General features: G+C 40.1%; 2 protein-coding genes across 2 annotated transcripts; one reads left to right on the plus strand and one right to left on the minus strand.

Moving 5' to 3' along the window:
* The first annotated feature begins 1,642 nt into the window (after positions 1-1,642).
* On the plus strand, positions 1,643-9,727 carry ALDH6A1 (aldehyde dehydrogenase 6 family, member A1). Its single transcript, XM_010078254.1, has 11 exons — positions 1,643-1,696; positions 2,041-2,115; positions 3,463-3,624; positions 4,217-4,295; positions 4,834-5,136; positions 5,828-5,949; positions 6,196-6,385; positions 7,066-7,247; positions 8,704-8,883; positions 9,080-9,178; positions 9,515-9,727. Exons 1-11 carry the CDS (start codon positions 1,643-1,645, stop codon positions 9,617-9,619), a joined length of 1,551 nt encoding a protein of 516 aa, XP_010076556.1. The 3' UTR covers positions 9,620-9,727.
* Positions 9,728-11,572: 1,845 nt separating this feature from the next.
* Positions 11,573-20,845, minus strand: CCDC176 (coiled-coil domain containing 176; the record flags this gene model as incomplete). Its single annotated transcript, XM_010078255.1, has 10 exons — positions 11,573-11,687; positions 13,288-13,356; positions 14,478-14,582; positions 16,063-16,559; positions 16,962-17,106; positions 17,514-17,584; positions 17,929-18,002; positions 18,991-18,993; positions 19,119-19,266; positions 20,780-20,845. Coding segments are annotated over 10 exons (1,293 nt in total), but the record flags the coding sequence as incomplete, so codon positions are not given.
* Between the last annotated feature and the right edge of the window lie 320 nt (positions 20,846-21,165).

Genomic DNA, 21,165 nt, shown 5'->3' on the forward strand with positions numbered 1-21,165 from the left:
GGGCGCCGCCGCTGCTCTCCGCAGCCGGCCAGTGACTTCCTGCGGGTCTCCTCCCGTGGGGTTTCTGCCCGCTCCGGGTCGGTGTTCCTCGAACAGACATTTGGGACTGCCCGTGCCCGGGGACCGGAGAGTCCCGGTGCTCAACGGGAGGGGACGAGAAGAGGTTCGATGGCGGGTTTGTGTGACCCCGGCGGTGAGCAGTGCCCGCTGTTCAGTGAGATGAGCAAAAACGAGTACAGAATATGTGACTAGCGATAGTGTCTGAAAAAACGTTGTTTCAGGCCATGTGGACTGGCCCCGTGTCACCTGTTGGTGGCAGAGCGAGGATCTGGTTTACGCTGGGCAGTATCAAACTACTGGCGCTGTCAGAGTGCCTTTTTTCTTCCCGTATCCTTGGCTGCATAGTCTCCAAGTTCTGAACAGCCAGATCACAGTTCCCCAGGCAGTCTGCTTTACTGCAGGCCTTGTTCCCACAGCAGGCTCCTTCTCCACAGAAAAAAGGTGGTGACCTTATGGAAAAAGTACAGTCAATCTTAATTCAGCCTTTCCTGGCTTGCCTACATTTTTTTTTTTTTTTTTTGCATGTGTGGTTTTCTAGATACTCCTTTTAAGCAGTTTGAAAAACATTAATTCCTTTGCACTGAAGCCCCCATGGCTCATAAAGCACTGGAGCTTGTAGGTCCACAACAGATAGATGGCACCTGGGCTAATGGCATCACTGAGAGCAGCAGGAGTTTGTTGTTCTTTAGACCAGCACTAGAAGACCTTTTCTGACAGTCAAGAAACCAGGTTCTGGAGGGGATTGTGTTTTCAGAGGCACAGGCTTCTGCCTCTTTCCCAAGCACAATTCCAGCTACATAATCATCTGCAACTTTATTTTTTTTACTTAATCCTGGTGTTAACTCCCAAATCAGTAGGTCTTGTTTATCCATGAGCAGTCTCACTTTACACTTCTCATGCTAGTCCTGCTTTCTCAGTTTGTCGCAGCTCTCACTGCTATTCACTTTTTCACTGTTGTCACTTGTCCAGCCATCCCCATTTGTTTTCTTTTTTCTTCCTCTGATCTCGCTCCCTTTACCGTGGATAGCGTCTCACTCCTCATCTCCCTCTCATAATTCTACATCCTAATTTCTTTACGCTGCTCTCTGATACATTTGTTTTTATGGCCCAATTCTTTTGATCTGTTGTGTCCCATTTCTGCTCTTCACACAGCAGATCCATTTCTCCTTCCTCATGTCTTTTCTCCCCAAGCCACTGTTTTGTGGCACAATTACTTGGTTCTCAATTTCTCCTAGTTCTCTCCTTACCTCCCAGTATCAACTCCTGGTTTCCAGTCTCTTTATTTATACAGTCCCAATTTTTTTTCCCATGTGCTACAGTTTTGTTGCTTATCTTATCCAGTGCTAGTTACAGCTTCTCCCTCTGCTTTTCCCTCAGCCCTACGTTTACCTCCTTATTCCAGCCTTTCATTTTCTGTCCTCTGCATCTGAGCTGGAGAGTTCTGTTCTCCATGCTGCCTGCCAGAACAATCGCTGTGAACTCAGCAGATGCAGGTTCTTTGCTCTTAGTTGTAGGTAATGGGGAAAGTCCGATTTTATGCCTATAGCTATGAGCTGGAGAGATGAACCTACTTAGTGGCTTAATGGGAAAGAAGCACATAGTACAGTGTGCCCTGGGTACATGGAATTCTCACAAGGTGAATTATTAACTGTTTCTTTTGGACATTTATGAACTGCAGTTTTTCAGTTTTCTAAGTAGATTGAAATAGTTCTGAGCATAAGCATAGCAATGCATTTTTTCTATAACTGCTTTTAGAAAGAATTTTGGCCATTTTGGTTTAAAGTGAGAGAAAAATGGGACAGAGAGCATGAAAAGCTTCAGCCTAAGCAGTTAGCTGGGTCTTGCTGTAAATACTGGATCTAGACTCTCTAATGGTCAGCATAGTGGTAAATGGTGATAGTTTGCATGTCAGAAAGCACACTGTTATTTGGGCCTCTTGAAACAAAGATCACTCACTGGCCAGTGTTTTGTGCTTCACAGCCAACAACCAAGCTCTTCATTGATGGGAAGTTTGTTGAGTCCAAGACTACTGAATGGATTGATATCCACAACCCGGTAAGTTAAATAGCCTCAGCTTATGTATTAGTGATCACTGTGCAACGAGAATCCGTGCCTCTGTTCAAGCATTTGGCAAAAGGGGAAAGTACATACATTTCTTGAGAAAGGCTTAGACTTGGAGCTTAAGGTGGATTTAACACTGTGTAATTGCTTCTCAATTTCCTCTTCACATGAAATGTCAGGCTTAGGAAAGAGATGACCTCCTTTATCTCCCCTGTGTAGTAAAACCCTGATCTCTGGAAAGGAAGCTTAAACCCCACTTACATTTTTTTTGGTCATAGAAAGGCTCTGTGATCAGTATGTCAAATTTCTGAATGGTTTCTTTCACCCTGTATATGAAATCCCTGAATATGAAGTCCTGAGAGAAACTAATTTCACTCTCAGACCAAGGTAAAAAATCCTAACAGCTGAAGCTCCTCTCCTTTCCAAGAGCTTCTATCTGTGAGCCACAATATTCATGGTGATTTAGAGGTTAGATGCTATGCAGTACAAAATAATCTTAGATTAGCAGCACTTGTATTTGTCTGGGTCCGCCACCAAAGACAAATGGAAATGAGGTTGCACTCAGAATTCTGACCCTTCTGACTCCCCTAAATAAGCATTTGGACAGCAGTTTCTAAAACTATTTTTATTTGCTTTGTGGAAGTGATGAGAGCAGCAAGCCATGTTTGTGAAGCTCACTTGATCTCTATGTAGCGACCAATGTTCTTGTTTAATTTTCTTTCTCTTGAGTAATTTCTCTCTTAGTGATGTACCTGATGTTTTTATCATGTCAAAGCAAGTTTAGTTTTTAAGAGTGCATTAGAAGGATCTTAAACTGGCAAAGACAAGCTTTTGAAGTTAAAATACTGTAGAACTAAGGTTGCTTGTAAAAATCCTACTTTGGCTTAGTGGTCTAGGTAAACTAACATCAGTGCCAGTTGGACAGTCATGTGCAAGTCATACTGCTTTTTCCAAAGGAACTTTGCCTCATTGAATGCACAAGGAGGACAGCAGATGACCCAAGATGATGCAGAGAGAAAAGACCCCAGTCAACAAACCTTTGCCTTATATTCTCTAGAAGCTGCAAGATAGACACGTCACTTCAACTCCAACTTGGAAATCAGCACTGCATTTACAGCGTTCTGGGTGCCTAATTTGAGATGTGTAGAGTGAAGGTTTTCAGAACTATTCCAGTTGTAGCCCAGGCCTTTTGTGTGCACTAAGGGAGGAGTGCTCTCCCCGCAGAAGTACGGCTCCTTGTAGAACAAGGATGTTAGGTGTGTGGTGTGAACGGACTCTTGAATGGTTGGCAGGGACAGCTGGAAAAAGTTGATTTTTAAACTAGTTTGTTTTTTTCTTCAGGCCACAAATGAAGTGGTTGGCCGTGTACCAAAAGCCACAGCCAGTGAGATGGAGGCAGCTGTGGCTTCTTGCAAAAAGGCTTTTTGGAACTGGTCAGAAACATCTGTTTTGAGTCGCCAGCAAATCTTCCTGCGTTACCAACAACTCATCAAAGACAATCTGGTGAGACTCCATGGCTGTGTATGATGGCTGTTGCTGAATGCATTGCAGTTGTCTTCAGGAGTTAAATTGAGAGGCTCAGGGTTTACTGTGTTCTTGATGAGTCGTTACTATGACTGAGGAGCCAACTGAGATGCTGTCACTGAGAGGTATAGCAAAGCGCTCTCCAAGCAAATGGGGACAGAGAGGCAGTGCAGTGCTGCTTAGTGAATATTGTTCTGTGTTTGTCCCTTTACCAAAAGACCGCGAGAAGAACTTTCAGCCTTGATGGAGAATGTGCCGGTTGACAAAGACAAGTGGGACAAGAGTGTTGCTATGACTTTGGATTCCCCAGATTGCTTTTTCTGTATGTCTGTGGTGTGACGCAGGAAAGCTCTAGAATATAAGCCAACTCACGGTGTTTTTTTCTAAAATGTCACCTGTGTGCCGTATTGGCTTCTTATCTACAAGGAGCAAATCAATTGTTGTAGGCTTTCCCAGGTTCTACTCAGTCTTTGTGATGTTCAACTCTCTGTTAAATTCTCTTGTCTCTGCATTCTGTTTCATGGGCAGGCACTTCTCTAATGTTCGTGAACTTCATCTTTTCCATTTTCAGAAAGAAATTTCAAAACTCATCACCTTTGAGCAAGGGAAGACCCTGGCTGATGCTGAGGGAGATGTATTCCGAGGCCTCCGTAAGCTGCTGGCTCCTCCTATTAAAAAGGGGCTTTGAGAACATTTAGGAAGGAAGAAGGTCTCCTGAGCGACTGATTGCTCTGGGAGTCTGTACATGTAGCTCCCTTCCTTCTGAAAGAAAAGGGGCAATTGTAACTATAACCTGAAAAGTTCCCTTAGACTGAGTTACCCTAAATCACTTCCAAGTTGTTAGATCCTTCTTTTTCCTAGGACTGACGACAAATTGCTGTGAAGGGGTAAGAACAACTCGCTTATGCTCAGATGTCTAAGGTTGAGTCCCAGGTGGCACACTAATCTAGACCTGTGCTTCTTTACTGGGGGCGTTGTGTTTGTACTCCTATTGCAGTGACATAGAATGCACTCCAGAGTGAGCTCACAGTGCTTGACAGAGCAAAGGTATTTTCTGGAGCACAATGAATTTTAAGTTGTGGGAAAAGAGGCTGGAAGAAAGACTTGGGTCAAGGCAGTGGTGAGAAGGGAGTTTGGGGACTGATTGTTAACAGATCATCCAGTGGCATATTGCCCTTTCTGCTGCAGAGGTGGTTGAACACGCTTGCAGTGTGACATCCCTCATACTGGGAGAGACCATGCCCTCCATCACTAAAGACATGGACACTTATACCTACCGACTGCCTCTCGGCGTGTGTGCTGGAATTGCACCATTCAATTTCCCAGCCATGATTCCTCTTTGGATGTTCCCCATGGCTATGGTTTGTGGAAACACCTTCTTGATGAAACCATCTGAACGTGTACCAGGAGCACTCATGTTCCTTGCCAAGCTGTTTCAGGATGCTGGTGCCCCCGATGGGACCCTGAATATAATCCATGGACAACATGAAGGTAATAATAGCTCTTGGGAGATGGCTGGAGTAAGTGTTGTGGTGTATGTTCAGTGGAGGTACTAAAGAAGTTGGAGAGTCTGATACTACTGCTGTTAGATAGGTTTGGACAGATGCTTCAGCCTTCTTGATGGAGGGGAGGTGACTGGGAGATTCTCTGCCATCTTGCACCAAATCTTTCGGGACATATAGTAGACAAAATTTTGGGGAGTGGGGTTAGAGTTCCCAAGGCATGTAAGTGCTCAAATTCTATTTAGCAACCTAAGCTCCAACTGAAATAAGTAGATAAATCATCTCAATTTCACAGGGAAGCCTAAACAAGAATGAAATGTCTCACTGAATATGGTGTGGATGTCAGTATTTTAGCTCCCGATGTGATGTTTTCCACAGCACACATGTACCTTCAGAACACAAGAATACAAATAGACAACAGTAACTCTGCTTCAGCATCCCAGGGCACCTTGGGTGATGCCCAGAGCACGAAGAGATGGCAGTGAGCAAGGTGAATAGCACAGGGGCAGGAGTACACATGCTGAGAAGTTAGATGCATGGACAGACAGTAGGGGAACTCAAATGTAGGAAACACAGAGGCAGGAATTGTGATAAGAAAGATACATAGGTTTAGCACTGTGGGGACAGAGAGGGGAGCATTTGTGCACCACAGTATATAATGTATTATTTCCTGTTTGAAGCTGTGAATTTCATTTGTGACCATCCGGATATCAGAGCAATCAGCTTTGTGGGATCTAATCAGGCTGGCGAGTACATCTATGAGAGAGGATCCCGGAATGGCAAGAGAGTCCAGGCCAACATGGTAATGCCTCTGAAGGGAGCAGACTTCAACACATTGACTGCCTCTGTCTCCTGTGAATGTTAAGAGAGACCACGCCACTCAGCAGCAGAAGCTGACTTTGCTACTGATAGTTAAGTGATGAGGCTGCCCTTCTTGCCAGCCTGTTGTCAGCAAAGTCATAGCTACTGTATGAAGATATTGCCAGAGAACTAGAGAAGTGGGCTGGGGTGGTTAATAATGGGAGACTATGTATGTGTTACATTTCAGGGAGCCAAGAACCATGGTGTGGTGATGCCTGATGCCAATAAAGAGAACACCTTGAACCAGCTGGTTGGAGCTGCTTTTGGAGCAGCTGGCCAACGCTGCATGGCCCTGTCTACAGCAATTCTAGTGGGAGAAGCTCAAAAATGGCTGCCAGAGCTTGTGGACAGAGCCAAAAATCTACGTGTAAATGCAGGTACAGACTGTGATAAATATCTTAAAAGGTACTTCCCTTCTGTACAACTGTAGCTTTTTAGGTCAGTGCATCTGCCATACTATGATGTGTCCCTTGGAGATATTGGCACTAAAGGTTTGATGTGTAGGGGTAGGAGCTAGCAGATTGTCTGGATTGGGAAATACAGCCCTAGAGTTGGAGTTAGGAATATGTATGAAGGCTTGGCAGTACAACTGTGATGCAAGGTTTACAGTATCAGTCTTATTTTAACTGGAGATTTGAGGTTATGTCCTATGTTTAACTCAAACCTACTATTTATATGGCAACCTCAGAGATCCTTCCAATTTGTAGTAAGCATGCTATAAAAAGGAAAAATGGAAACAGTACTTTGGAAAAACTGGACATATTAATTCTGTTCACATTCAATAAAATCCTGCAAAGGGGAAAAGTTCCTTTCTGAGAAAAATCTGCTGTTGAATTTTGGCTTCCCGGTGTTCCAAAATTATGTTTATGCTTAATCTTATTTGTCGATTATGAGAGTTGCAGGCTATTACTCCTGTTCATTAATGTCTCAAATCTTTGTTCTGTATCTCAGAAAGATCAGGATTTTCAGATTTTTCCTGACAATGTAGTTATCTCCATGATGCCTATAAAGACGAAGCTGTCAGGGCTAAAAAGTTGGTGTGTCTGCCTCTTCACAGGAGACCAGCCTGGAGCAGATCTAGGGCCTCTAATCAGTCCCCAAGCTAAAGAACGGGTTTGCCGCCTGGTTGAGCAAGGAATAAAAGAAGGTGCCAGCCTTCTTTTGGATGGACGTAATATCAAAGTGAAAGGCTACGAAAACGGCAATTTTGTTGGACCAACAATCCTTGCCAATGTCAAGGTAAGATGACCGAAACCAGTGCTTGATGCTGGATATGGCAGGGTCAGCTGAAAAAACGAGTTAGCCAAATCAGTCAGTAGTCAGTAATTACCAGGTAGAAAGCCCGTAAATGGCTCAGCTTTCCCTTGCACAATTCCAGTGAAGTGCTCATTGAAATGCTGTTCTGGAGGTGACAAAAGAATTTTCAGGAGTGCAGAAACCTCTGAATGAGGTTAATGATCTTAACTGTAATGGCATGCAGCCAATTAAAAGAACATATGGGTAATTTGTGCTGTCTCAAAATAAACGTCTACTGAGCATAGTGTGGTGTTTGTATTAATGGCCAGTAGCAGATGCCTAAAAAGAGTATGATGAACAGCCAGACTTCCAATTTTCCTTTTCCAGTATATATTCCTGCAGCTGGCAATTTAGAGACTTGCAGAAACCAAAGTTAAATAATGTGGAAATCTTAATGAGAATAATACAGGGCAAGGTACAAAATCTCTTCATTGTTTAATATATTCACAAATTTGTTGAGTCAGCCTCTCAATATAATACATGGTGTGCAACAGGTGGGCACTACTATGGGGGAATATTCTTTACCAGGCACACATCCATGTGAGTATTCATACCTAAATTAATTATTTTATATTTATGCAATTAGCTGGCATGATTTCCTTACGTATTCAGTTCATCATGGGCCTTTTGGTGAGTGATTCCATGATAGCAAACCAATCTTGAGAATTCTGCTATTGTACATTGTATTGTCGGGATTTTATTGATTTCATGCTATTATATAATTGAGGCTTTTAATCTCTCTCAGAATTTTCTTGCCTTATTTTCATTAAGCATCTTAAAATGCTTCACTTCCTTGTGATGCGTCATAAATATTGTTAGGCATTCAGAAGTAGAAGTTTAACTGAGATATTGTGATTCTTAGTTTTCTTATACAGTGATACGGTTAATGATAGCCACGTAAAACTTACAACTTGTCAAGTGAATGTTTTGTAGTTTGCTGTATTAGTTATTAGTGATTAAAGTAATCTCCAACTGGTGTTGTTGTATTTGTCAATGTTGCTAATTATCAGACATAAAACCTGGGCACTGAATTGGAGAGGATAGCAGATTCTGGTCAGTATGGCAACAAGAACTGAAGTAAACTGTCCTGAATTCATCCCGGTCTTAATCAGCCGTGGTCAGAATAGACCTGTAAGTGAGGTCAGGCAGGGAGTAAAAGCAGAAGGTGCTCTGGAGATGAAAAGTGGTGCCCTCTGTAGCAGACTAGGTAGATGGCAGGGTATGGGAAATAGTGAAAAGGCAAGGAGGACTGTGAAGGATGGCCTGTGGCAATGTGGTGTGATGAGCGATCCTAGGAATATCCAGAGCATTAGCAGTATGTGTGTTTATTGCATCCTATTTCCTAGGATACTTTTATGATATATATACAAGCTGCTTTTTCTGCTGTTTGTCTTGGCAGCCAAGCATGACTTGCTACAAGGAGGAAATATTTGGGCCAGTCTTAGTGGTTCTGGAAGCAGACACTTTGGATGATGCCATTGAGATGGTGAACAATAACCCCTATGGAAATGGAACTGCAATCTTCACCACAAATGGAGCCACAGCTCGGAAATATTCTCACTTAGTAGATGTGGGGCAGGTATGTTCGAGCTAGAATTGTTGCTATTAGTACTCACCATTTACAGTGGGTAGCCATCCAGCTGTAGTGACTAATCACTGACTACTCAGCCAACAGTACCCAGCCATAGAATTAAGGAAACAAGACATTGTAGCTTTTGGAGAGTGCTCTGCAATCTACTACTTGTGATTAATACAGCAGCTTTCCTTTGGTTTAGGTGGGTGTCAACGTTCCAATCCCAGTACCTCTGCCCATGTTTTCTTTCACCGGCTCTCGTGCTTCTTTCAGAGGAGACACTAATTTCTATGGGAAGCAGGTAAACTACTGATTTAGAGTACTCTATTGGGTTGAATTGTGATAAATCACATTATAAATGCATGTTATAATAGCAAATTACTTTTTTTTCTTTAATATAAAAAAGGGTCTTTTTTTAGGAGATTTGAGAAGGGAGCAAGAACTAAGTAGCAAGCTTTCTCACAGAACTAGAATCCTTGGGGAATGGGTAAAAGGAACAGGCTGACAGGAATTGTTCCCACAGAGGAAAACTCAACCCTCTGTAGATAGAGCAAAAACTGCTTGATACACCACTGGTGCAGACCTGAAGAATTCATCAGGCCAAACATCTTATCCATGTGTCTCTCCTTTCCTGCAGGGAGTGCAGTTCTACACACAGCTGAAAACTATCATTTCTCAATGGAAAGAGGAAGATGCCACCCTTACCAAGCCTGCTGTTGTTATGCCAACTATGGGAAACTAAATCTGCCTTTGCAGATGCTGTTCCTGGTGCCCTTCTCCTTCTACGCTGCACTTTCCAGCTTTGACCTGACTATGATCATTTCCTCGGGAATGAATAGAAAGCTCCATTTTCTCAATGGCCTCTGTTTCTGTGCAGATCAGGCAGGCTCATGTAATGCACAGTCTGGGTTTTCTGTTGCTGTCAGTGTTTTTTGTCTAGCTGAACTCCTTTTTTTTCCTACAACCTTATCTAATTGAAAGGGCAGACAGTGAGATTGGTCTTAATTGTGTTTCTTTCCAGACCCTCTGAACTTGAACATTACCCTGGTTTCCACTTCAATATCTTAGCCTTAGTAACTCACTCTTCACAACATTTTGTAGTGGTTTTCTTTGCCTCTTTATCTTACGTGTTAAGATTTTGAGTTCGCCTTACTCAAAGATGAATACTCATTTTGAGTGACATAACTGGGACACCTTGGGTGTCTCATAGAAGTGATTTAACTAACATACAATAAAGACAGCAAGTTTGAGAGTTGAAAATGTCAATCTTTCATCTGTTGAGCAGTTTCCAAAACACTTGGGAAGTAGTTTTTTAAGGATTTTTCAGGAAGGCATATTTGATTGCTTGTCCAAGGATGACAGAAATTCCAGTTACCTTCACTGTGTCTCTGACAGCTTCAAAACTTCTGTTCCTGTTGTGCACGTGGCTTGTATTCTCCAGCTTGCTGTCAATTCTGCTATACCCAAAAGCTCTTTGGTACCTTTTACTGTGCTAAAAGATATGTACCTACAGGGCCTGTAACATAATTAAATTGTGGAAGCAGAAACATAACCATGTATATGTATCTTCACCTCACGGCATCATGTGGGTTTGAGTGGAAGAGAGAGTAAACAGGTCAGCAGGCGGTTTTTAATCCGGAACCAGCCACACCTGTTCTGTTGGTTTCGTTTCCTGACTATAGCTGTATTTCTTGTGTTGATCAATTGACTCCTTGTCACATTTGCTCAAACACAGTCATGTTCTCTAAGAGCTGCAGGTTCCGTTACTAGAGAAAGATAAGACTTGATATACCCTGTTTTTAAGAATCTGTGCCTTTGGAGCTGGATGGCCTGTGCTCTTATTCGTGGTTTCTGGAAGATGATCCAGCCATGAGGGATCTGCAGGGAACTCATTCAAGCACCCGTGGAAAACAATATTATCCTGAGAATTTTAACCATGACTTGTTCCAATTAAACAACCTGAACATGAACACTTTGTATCCTGCCTTCTGGTAAAGATGCCTTCTAACTGACAGTTCTATATTAGTGCAACTGCTGTGCATTCACTAATGTTTCTGTCTTGTGTTTTTCCTCTGCTATATGCTAGAGGGAAAATGTCACCTTGCAATTTGATTATGAATTAAAAACATGCTAATACATTTCTGTAGAATAAGACTCTTCTTTGGTAAGACATTATATAGGTGTGATGTTGACTCTATTCCCCTCTTTCCAGACACTGCTCTGGGACTCTTCTAACCCATGTATACATCTTCCTTTTACATTATTTCAAGGACCTCTGTACCAATTTCCTCATACAGCATTTCAAGGAATGCCTTGTTTCTGTTTCCACACACACATCATTTGATCACAGAAACTCTTAAGATTTATGTAAATTGCTATTACAAACTGAAAATATATTTTCATCAAATTAGAGAAACACGTGAATACAGAGTTCTAACCACTAGTCCAAATCCACTAGCACCACGAGTGCTTTGTACAGAGTCATCCGAGCTCCTGGCTTGGGAAAGAATAAAATCTTTATTTTAAGAAGGAGGAAAATATTTCAGATGGATTTCAAACATGTAGTCAAAGCAATAGCATAGCAGACAGAGGATTTAGAATTCACAGTTTTGCTTACCAGATAACTTCCAAAATGAAAAGTGCAGATGAGTCAATAATTGCTGTGGCTGTTCTTTATGCATAGTGTACAGCTGCCTTACTCTGTCTGTGGTGTTAACATCTGAATACGCGGAAGGATTACGTCAGAAGATGATGAATCTGATAATTCAGCCTGCTGTGTAATGATTACGTTGGGAGAAGTATCTTCTGTCCTGCAAAGGTAAAATATTCTAGGTAAATCACCACTAAGACATTGGCATTCATTCAGGCATCTGGGAAAGGAATACTAATTAATAGCCTCTAATATTGTCTACTCAAAACACCTTAATTTTCTTACTAATCAGTATTGATATTCTGACTTTTCTGTTGGCCTATTGAAACCCATTATATCTTTCCTTTAGACATTCTAAAATCCAGCTTCTCCTGTAACAAAAGCAGTCCTTATTATCAAGCTCACCTGCTCCCTGAAGAATTGCAGGAGTATCCCTTTACTTTCTCCAGACCTGTTCTAGACACCTATATAATCTTTTCATTTGTGTACAAACATCTTTTGTAATTATCTGAATTTCCAACAGCGTTTTTAAACAGATGTTTTTAAATAATTGTACTAGAAATACAAATCTTGTATCTGCCCTTTTTAGTTAATTAAGGCCTTTTTATATCAAGCTGCAGATGCTGACTCATCATGATGTACCTGCCTCATCTCATTGCTGTTACTGCTTTCCACCCATCTGTTTGTTCTCTTTTTTTATTTCAAGATTCACTATAAAAATGAAGCTGAAGAATGTATCTCCTATATTATACAAAAGTATAATCTAATTATAAAGTATCTCATAACAAATTTCTTTAGACTCCATTAAAATACAATTTTATAGTCAACCCTTTGTCTCCTATTAAAAATTGTTTCTTGCCTAGAAGGCACTGCAGTCTAGATTCTCAAAGCTATTTGATACTTTTAAATCAAAAAATTATGTTAAAATAGTTCAACCATCTTTGAGGATTGGGTCCTGTGACTTTCACTTCTGTTTTTTTTCCCCTGTCTGTGAAAAAAAAAAAAAAAAAAAAGCTACAATTCACCTCCACTCCATTTTTTTGAAGTGGTGGTCTGCCTCTCCAAAGGAGGTGTCTCTCATCTTTCCATATAAATCCCTCTGGGGCTCCAGCTTATGAACTTTATCTTGTAATTTGATGTCTGAGTCTTACATTTTAAGTTTTGCGTGCTTGACTGCCAAACATCTGATATGAGACTCCATGATGGCAGCCAGAATCCCTCCCTGCTTATTCCTTCAGGGTAAATTGATATTGCTTGCCTTGGAGTATTATAATTAACTACACAGCTGTATCTGAAAATCAGGCCTGTGTATCTTCATCCTGGTCCATTCTCTCTAAGTGATTCTATTCTGAACGCAAAATCAGCTTAATAGATTTTGCCTTTTAATCAAAACTCCCTGTACTAGCTGAAAATGCATCTCCTTGTATGGTCATGGCCTTTCACAAGAGAATCCTCCAAAAATAACAAACCTGTTTTTCAATAAGAGGAGGCTTTGAGGAGTCATGAGATCAATTTTTTTTCCTGAGAGCTGAGTCTAAATGCCTGCTGCTAAAATATTAACATGACCAGAAATTTCAAAATGAATAAAAAATTCCTCTCTCTTGTCACACATATATTTATTTGTGTATAGACACATTTAGATCTTCAGACAAAACAAAGTATTCTGAAGTGGAAAGGATGACAGAGAGACAATTGCATCCATTTATATATAACCAGGACTGAGGAGATGTTAGGTAGTGTGATATAATTTAGTACCTTACCCAAATTCGCTTTCTTCTTTAGTATCATCGGGAGCTGGGGCTGAAGTAGCCAAAACGCTGGTGTATTTCCTGTGAGGAAGACAAAAGATCAAAGTAATCTTAACTAAGGGTGATTTATGCTCAGACAGGTTTCTAATCCCACACCAAACTTGTTTTCTAAAACAAACAGGAAGCAAGAAATGCCAGGGCACCTGAGCTGTTGCAGCACACTCTCCAAAATCAGCACCACGAATCAAACATGAGTTCAGTTCACTATGGAATTCTGTATTTTGTTGCAAAATCATTACAACTAAAAGGGAATGAGGAGAAACAAACAAAAAAAGTTTGGTTTTTTTTTTTAAAAAAAACTAGGTTTAATCGTAAGTCAACTTAAAATGAAGTGTTTGGATTCCATTCCTCAAGCTTTCATACTCCACAGCTTTATGTGTGCTCTTGTATGTTGGCAAATACTGATACAAGGAGATGAAACCATGCATAAATTGGAACCATAAAACCTGATGGATTAATCATTTAATTATACATTTTTTACTTCCACTATAATAACCTTAACAACATTTTCTAAAATTTCACTAATGGAGCTTTTGCTAACAAAAACCAAACAACTCTTTCAACACAGAGATGCTGATATTCTACCCTAAGCATTAGGTCTCCCCAAACTACCTTAAAATTATAGCATTTTAGATTTCTCTTTGGGCCCTCTTATGCCTGAGTTCACAGCTTATAATATATTTAATGCTGTTTGAACTTTCCGTGTAAGCCATTATTTTAGGTGTATAGAAATAACTGTGGGGAGTGCTACTGTCACAATATACGTTATTCACTTGTGTGGTAAAGATGGATAGGGATTCATTAATGACTGAATAAAATTAATACCACTGCACTGAGCTAAGTTAATTCTCTGTCTTCCTTAGCACTACCAAAATTTACTTCCACTTGCTCTTCTTTTGAAAGTACACACAAAGACCTAACAGGATGGTTTGGTGCATGTCCAAAATCAGATATATAGTACATCAGCTTTTTCAAAAGGTTAAATCATCCTTTTCAAAAGGTTAAAGTATCTTGCACCAAGCCACAGTCAGATAGATTCTTATGTTAGATTCAATTTCCTGGAATCCCCTGACCTGGAGTTAGGAGCCCAGCTCCTGTAACAGGGAAAGTTCAGCAATCACCTGCTGAAGAAAGAGTATTACCATGGACTGGTGCCATTCATTTTGGCAAAAAGCAATCGCAGAACACATTCTTTTTGTTCCCATGTCAACTCACTAATATCCACTTTCTCAAACTGGACTTTTTCCCTGAAAAACATGGAAAAGATGAATGTATTAGAAGAAAATGTCAAAGGCATATCTCTCATGGATTCTGTATGTGTAAAACAGGTTTTAAATTCTATCTCTGGATTGCTGTTGTTCAGTTATTCATAGCATGTAAATTCAAAAAATAAACCTGAGCATACAGTGCTGTCTTTTCAACTGCTAAATCTAGGGCTCTCTAAACCAAGTGGAACAAACCCAATGATTTCTGTTACATGTGTAGTGGTTATAAATACTGGAAGGGGGAGGGTTAGTACTAACTAGTACTAGTTTCAAGTACATTGCCCTTCCCTTGCTTCTCCTGTTCATACATAAAAGGGTTAATATGTATAACCAATTTTCACTCTCAGTTCCAGCCTCCCCCTTCTCTTGCTCCAAGGAGAAGCTTCCTTAGATCTCCATAACTACTTTTACCTCTGATTCTTCATGCAGTGTTTCATTGTTTCACTGTATCATTTTTGAGATAAAACAACCTGAACAAAGCATTCCAAGTGATTATGTGTCATCAAATTATTCAATAGCCAATGCATACTAAGCAAACATTTGATTTGCGAGTGGGACAATTTTGATCTCTCACCAAGGATGTATGCAAACTACAGCTATGAGGGACCTTAACTCTATGGCTTAAATCCAAGGGCCTGGACACTGCTGCAGTTTGTAGGCACAGATTCCTAGCAGCATGCTGGAGACCTGTAATATTGGCCACTGCAGCCTGTGTAGCCCTAATTCAAATTAAGCTGCATCCTAATACAAATTCTGAGATACTCACACTTACAAATCTGAGATTTTGTTTTATTCACTATAAAATGTAATCCTGTCAATCAGTACTGTACTGCATGTGATCTTGATTTTGATACATCAGTGTCTATTTCATGTATGGCTTAATTTTTAGACTATTATGAAGCTTGAGAAAAACAGCCTTTGAGAGCACAACGCAAAGCAGGGTCTTCCGACATATGGAAGAACAGTTGAACAAAGACTGGATTTGCCATCTACTGGATGTTTCTGTTAAAATTATGAGCAACATAGTAAAGAGCTGTTAGCATCTTAATTGCAATTTTTAGGCTTCAGTGTTGTTAGCTCACTGGAGTGAGTAATAAGCAAAAGAGCAATGCCAGAAGAGCAATGCCTATAAAACCAAAAGTTTAAAGAAGTAAAAATAATTATTAAAAGGAAACGGCAGAAACACGTCTATATTGGAATTTCAATATCAAATTCCACAGCACATGGCAGAATATGCAAATAACTCTTGCGAGCTTATCTTTAATTTAATCTATAGAAATAATGATCAAAAAGTGATAGCCTAGTTGAAATCAGTGATCCAAAGTGATTACTAATTGCTAGGTTATTACACCTCATACAGTTATTGTCACTACAGAAGCATCCACCAGCATTCCAAATCTCATGCAAAAGGTCTTTTCAGGTGTGGTAGGAAGACAGAGACTAGTTTTTGATGTTTCAATACCAGTAGCACTTCACTGCTTCCTCTAGGTCTCTGTACACACTATTTGTGCTATTTATGTTGCCTTTGAATGTTTTAATTTTTGGAAATTCCGCCTTCCCTGCACATGCCTCCATCATTTTTCTGTAATAGGCCTTTTGGGCCTTTTTCTTATAGTGCTTTCTACTGGATATGATCTCTTGCTTCACATGTTCCAGAGCATCTAGGAAGAACCTTTCCACCTCAGTCCTCTCATTTAAGATATTCCGGGCTAGTTTCTTCACTCGGTTCATTTCCCGATCCTTCATTTCTAGTAGTTGCTGCAGTTTCTTGAGCTCCACCATGCTTGCCTGGTTTTCTATCAGTGTTTGATGCTGTGTTTTCTGAGTCTCTCTCACAGATTCGCTCATGCGACATAAGGCCATCTCCAACTTTTCCACTTTACGCTGCAGATCTCCAATCTGTGCTTTCTGGTGACTGATCTGTACGATCTTTTTTTGAATTAAACCCTCACTGGTTTCCTAAAAGATGAGAAGAAATTATTTGGGCTTTTATTTCATTTGCACCAAATCTGGAGGGGTTTTTTTTCCCCAATGCTGACAATGTAGTAAGCATGCTGGCACCTTCACACTGGAGTGTGAATAATTCTCTGGGATCAGGTTTTTGTTTACATGAGAAGCCAGCAAAAGAAGACCTAGTATGTAGTACACATTACAGAGAGACCTGTTCTTAATGGGCTAGCACAGGAAACCCTGCCTTCTTTCTCCTCCATAATTAAGATAGAATAAGAGCTATTCTTCAGACAACTCCCAATTCAGTAACTGCGGAGGCATCTGACCAGGGAGAGGTTAGTATTTACATCTATATACAGATGTAGCCCTTCCTGGAGGAGAATGAAACAGAACTAAAACCAGAGCAGAAACCTTCTCCTGTAACAGAAGAGTTTTGTCCTCTTCTAACTTCTGTTTAATTTTCTGCAATTCCATTGCCTCTTTCAGCTGTTTAGCACATGCGCTGTGAAGACAAGCATTCTCCTTAAACACCTCTCTCCCTGTGCTGTTCAGCTGCCTGGACAGAGGAAAGCAAAATCCAAGAGCTTTAATCACAACCTTTCCTGGTTTTGGTGGTTTTTTATTGTTTGTTTCTTGGTTTTTTAATATTTAAACCAATATTTCAGTGTCCTAATTTCAGAGCGAAGCTATAAATTATTACAGGTCTGTACCAAGTTGTCATAGCTTTGCTTCTAGTCCTAGTGGGACTGGGAGAATGAAGAAAACAGTGATACCATTGTGATAATATTAACTCCAGTCCTCCCCTGGAACCAGCATGAGTCTTACAGTTTAAATGTAAGTGCTGACATCATCTTGACACTCGAAATACAAAAACAGCCCAGTAACACCAACAACTTGTTCTTTAGAACACAGTGCTAAAATGGTTTCGTAAAGTAGAAAACAGGAAAAGCAAGCGTTTCTTACAAAACAGCCTCATGCTGGGTGGTCTCTGTCATCATTATTTGCTTTTTCTCAACATCATCTTCTAATCGTTTCTGAAAGGGAGAAAAGCCTGTTAGTGCATGTGGCACTAAAGTTAATTCTGACACAGTGTAAATTCTAAAATAATCCCAAAGTTTTCAGCTCACACAATGTCTTCCTAGAGGAAGAATGAACCCTCAAAAGCACTGAAGTTCCTGATGGAAGTGGAGAATACGGCCTCTCTGGGATCCTGACATCCCATGTTTTTCCTTGGAAAGCTGCATTCATCCATCACACTTATGTTGATGTGGGAAATTGTAAAGTGCTCAGTAAAGAACTGGGAAAACTACAGAAATTAGAGTAGTCGGAGAAATAATTTTGTTCTAATAAGTCTCTTTAACTGCCTGACAGTATTTACCTTCTCTTCAAGAAACCTCCTCTCCAATCTCACAACCACTTCCTGATGTCTCCTGTTTGAGATCTCCATACTCTCTTGTAAATATGATAAAAACCAAAATCTCTTTAACAATTACATTTTACTTCAGCCTTGTAACTGAAACCATGGACGTACTCTTCAAGGAGGAATTTAGTAGTCTTTCATGGCACTACCTGCAGTCTTCATCAAATTTTTACACAATCTATAAAATTCACTTAACTTTCTGACTTGTATTATTGCTTTGCTTCCCCCTTCATAGTTCACCTGTGCCCACATTTTCTCATCACTGGCAGTCATTCACACACACTCTGTCCTTTTTAATGCTCAGTTTTAGAAATCTGCTTTACTTTGCCTATTCATTCAGTCATCAAGATAATTCAAAGTACAACGCCTCAAGTGTTCTTTGAAAAAAGGCTGAATAACTCGTATTTAATAGCTTAGTTTAAAAGCAGCTATGTATTAATAATCCAAATGCTGTTGACCAACCATTTGTCTCCACAGAAAGTATCTGGTTTTGTTTCTAAGCCCCTTCTTGCAGTTGAAAAAAAAATTCCAGCACTGCTGAGTCAGCAAGGCACTTGGATTGCTCAAGGCACTTTTTTCATGTCATCAGTCAGCTGGGATACTTTTTTATCTCAAGCTGAAACATTTTGCAGGCAATACTACTATTTAATGTTTGTATCATAGCTCCAAAGTATCTCTGATTAGGTCATAATGCTGTATATGAGCTTAGTGAAAGACAGTCCCTAGTGTTATATTCTAAATGGCTTATGTGGTTCAAAAGATGGTAACAATACTAGCATTCACATCCTCAATGAGCTGACCAGTGAAAAATTGGTCAGACTTATACTGCTTATAGTCAATTGCTAGCTCCTCCATACATATCTTTAAAGTGTATACTAAATGTTTAGCCCATCCACATACATATTTGTGATTCCATGTTATTGTGTAAAACACCAGAAACAACCCTACAGCACTGGACTGTTACAGAAGTGAGTTCTGGCTATAGAACTTGCATTTTATCAGCCTAGTGCTTTTCCTTACTCTCTGTAAAGAAAACAATCCAGTAGATAGGCCATGTCTGTTCTCTTCCACTCCCAAACTCTATGCCGCCATGCAGACAGAAAAGTTCCTTTTTAAATAAATATTGCAAATGCATATTTATGACAAACTTACATCTTCCAGCTCTTTCTCCATAGCTGCTTTCTCCGTGCGGAACTCCTTTATTAATTTCAATTCTAATTGAATTTGGCCAATTTCTCTGACTTTTTTCTGAAATTTCTCTTCCAGTTCTTTTACTTGTTGGGCATAATAGTCTGCCTGCAAATCAAAAATTCTCAATCAGAAAAAAAGCAAAATGAGAGAAACCAATTGCAGGGGCATTTTGTGCTGAAGTAGAATTTTAACTATGATACCAACTTTAGGCTTCGTAATTATAAGGTTGATAGAGGATCCTGGGAAAGAAAAAAAGTAACCAGATGTGCAGAGGCATCCAATTATACAGGACGTGAGAAAGATAAGGAGAAACTGAGAGAAATTAATTAGCACAACTAAGTTATCTCAGAGGTTGTGTTGACATAGCTTCAAAAATTATTTTCCCAGGATTGAAAGTAGCCAATAGTGATTTTGTTGTTAAGAATTTAAAATTATTGTATCCAATTAGTAGCTGCCAAATCTGAAAGAGCTCTGTATAAAAGCATGTAAGCAACACAAAATACATGGCTTTCACTTTCATCATAATTGGCTCGTCTGGGTGGTGTCCAAGAACCCCTCACGCTGACTACAAAGAATTCCGCTGGTTGACTACACCAATCATCAAATATTGTAACACAGAAAAGCACACAGAACTGAATGTCTGAAATTACACCAAGCTGCAGTGTTTTAAAAACTGCAAGGAATTCACCTTTAGAAGAAATGCTGCAAACTCAGCAGAAGCTACCCTCCAGTGAAGCAACAAGTCTAGAAATTAATAGTAAGTTTAAAGCAACATCCATAATATCATTGTATTGGTTTTGTGTGGCAAGGTTTGTTTGTTTTTTTTTTGAGGGGGGGCTACAGGGTTGGCTTCTGTGAGAAGTTGCTAGAAGCTTCCCCTGTGTCCAACAGAGCCAATACCAGCCAGCTCTGAGTAAGACCCTTCACTGGCCAAGCCCAAGCCCATCAGCCGAGTGATCTCCCTGTCACCACCTCAACCCATGAGACTTTCGTTGTATTTTTTCTCACCCTGTCCAGCTGAGGAGCGGGAGTGGTAGAGCAGCTTGGTGGGCACCTGGCATCTAGCCAAAGACAACCCACCACATCTAATATCTACAGACTTTCTGCTCTTTATAATCTGAGGGTGAGAGAAAGTTCCTTGTGGAGTCTGCTTGATGAGAGATAACTGTCTTAAAGTGAGGATGAGCACAGTTCTGTGTTTCTTATTGAAGACAGATGAACAAATAATTATTTTTTCATTCTTTTTAAGAATTCTTTGTTCAAGAGTAATGAATGAAGGACAACTATAAAAGAATTAAAGGTAGTTATTGTTTATCTCAGTAAAAATAAAACATGTTTTTGCTGTGCCTCTGGCCTTACCATTACCCACCTGGTTCCTAATACTATTTCAGATGCTATAAAATATTCCTACTACTATCTGAAATGATACTACAGAGTCATGGGATAACTCCTACATCACCATTGTTTTTTTTTTCAAGTTCTTTCTCCATGCAGTATTTTTGCATCAAAACCTCTAACAGTTAACTGCCCTAGCTTTTTCCTCATACTAACATCAGAATTACTTTTCAGCCTGCTAAGAACATCCCACTGTTCTGAGGATAGAGAAAAGTTCATTCACCAGCTGCTTCTTCTCTTCTCGCATTTGCTGTTTCAAATCAATCAGCTCCTGCTTCAGTTTCTCAATCTGTGAAAAGAGAAATCAAGAAACAATAACTGGAAGCGGGGGGGGGGGTTTCATCGCAGTGTTCTTGTCTTGAAATTTAATTATGAGAAGACAGAGGGGAAAGGACCCTCATTTGCAGCGTTCAGGTCAATTAAAGCACGTTTAAAATTGTTTTATTTGTGTAAGCTTAAACTATAAAAACCCACACATATTAAATACAAACAGATCTGTGACTGTATTGAAGAATTAAAACTATGTGGACAGAGGGTTTTCTTCCTCACTGTTTTGGATAGCAGTGCAGTGTTAAGAGAAGCAGTTTAGAAAAGGAGAAAAACAGGCAG

The sequence above is a fragment of the Pterocles gutturalis genome, unplaced genomic scaffold, assembly GCF_000699245.1.
Source record: "Pterocles gutturalis isolate BGI_N339 unplaced genomic scaffold, ASM69924v1 scaffold41683, whole genome shotgun sequence".
Classification (NCBI taxonomy): domain Eukaryota; kingdom Metazoa; phylum Chordata; class Aves; order Pterocliformes; family Pteroclidae; genus Pterocles; species Pterocles gutturalis.

Bases quoted from the DNA above. Each gene is read 5' to 3' on its own strand.
- ALDH6A1 (XM_010078254.1), top strand. From the start codon at position 1,643: ATGGGAAAGAAGCACATAGTACAGTGTGCCCTGGGTACATGGAATTCT. The intron at 4,296-4,833 runs GTAAGCTGCTGG...TTTCTGCTGCAG, and splicing joins AGATGTATTCCGAGGCCTCC to AGGTGGTTGAACACGCTTGC. The intron at 5,137-5,827 runs GTAATAATAGCT...TCCTGTTTGAAG, and splicing joins AATCCATGGACAACATGAAG to CTGTGAATTTCATTTGTGAC.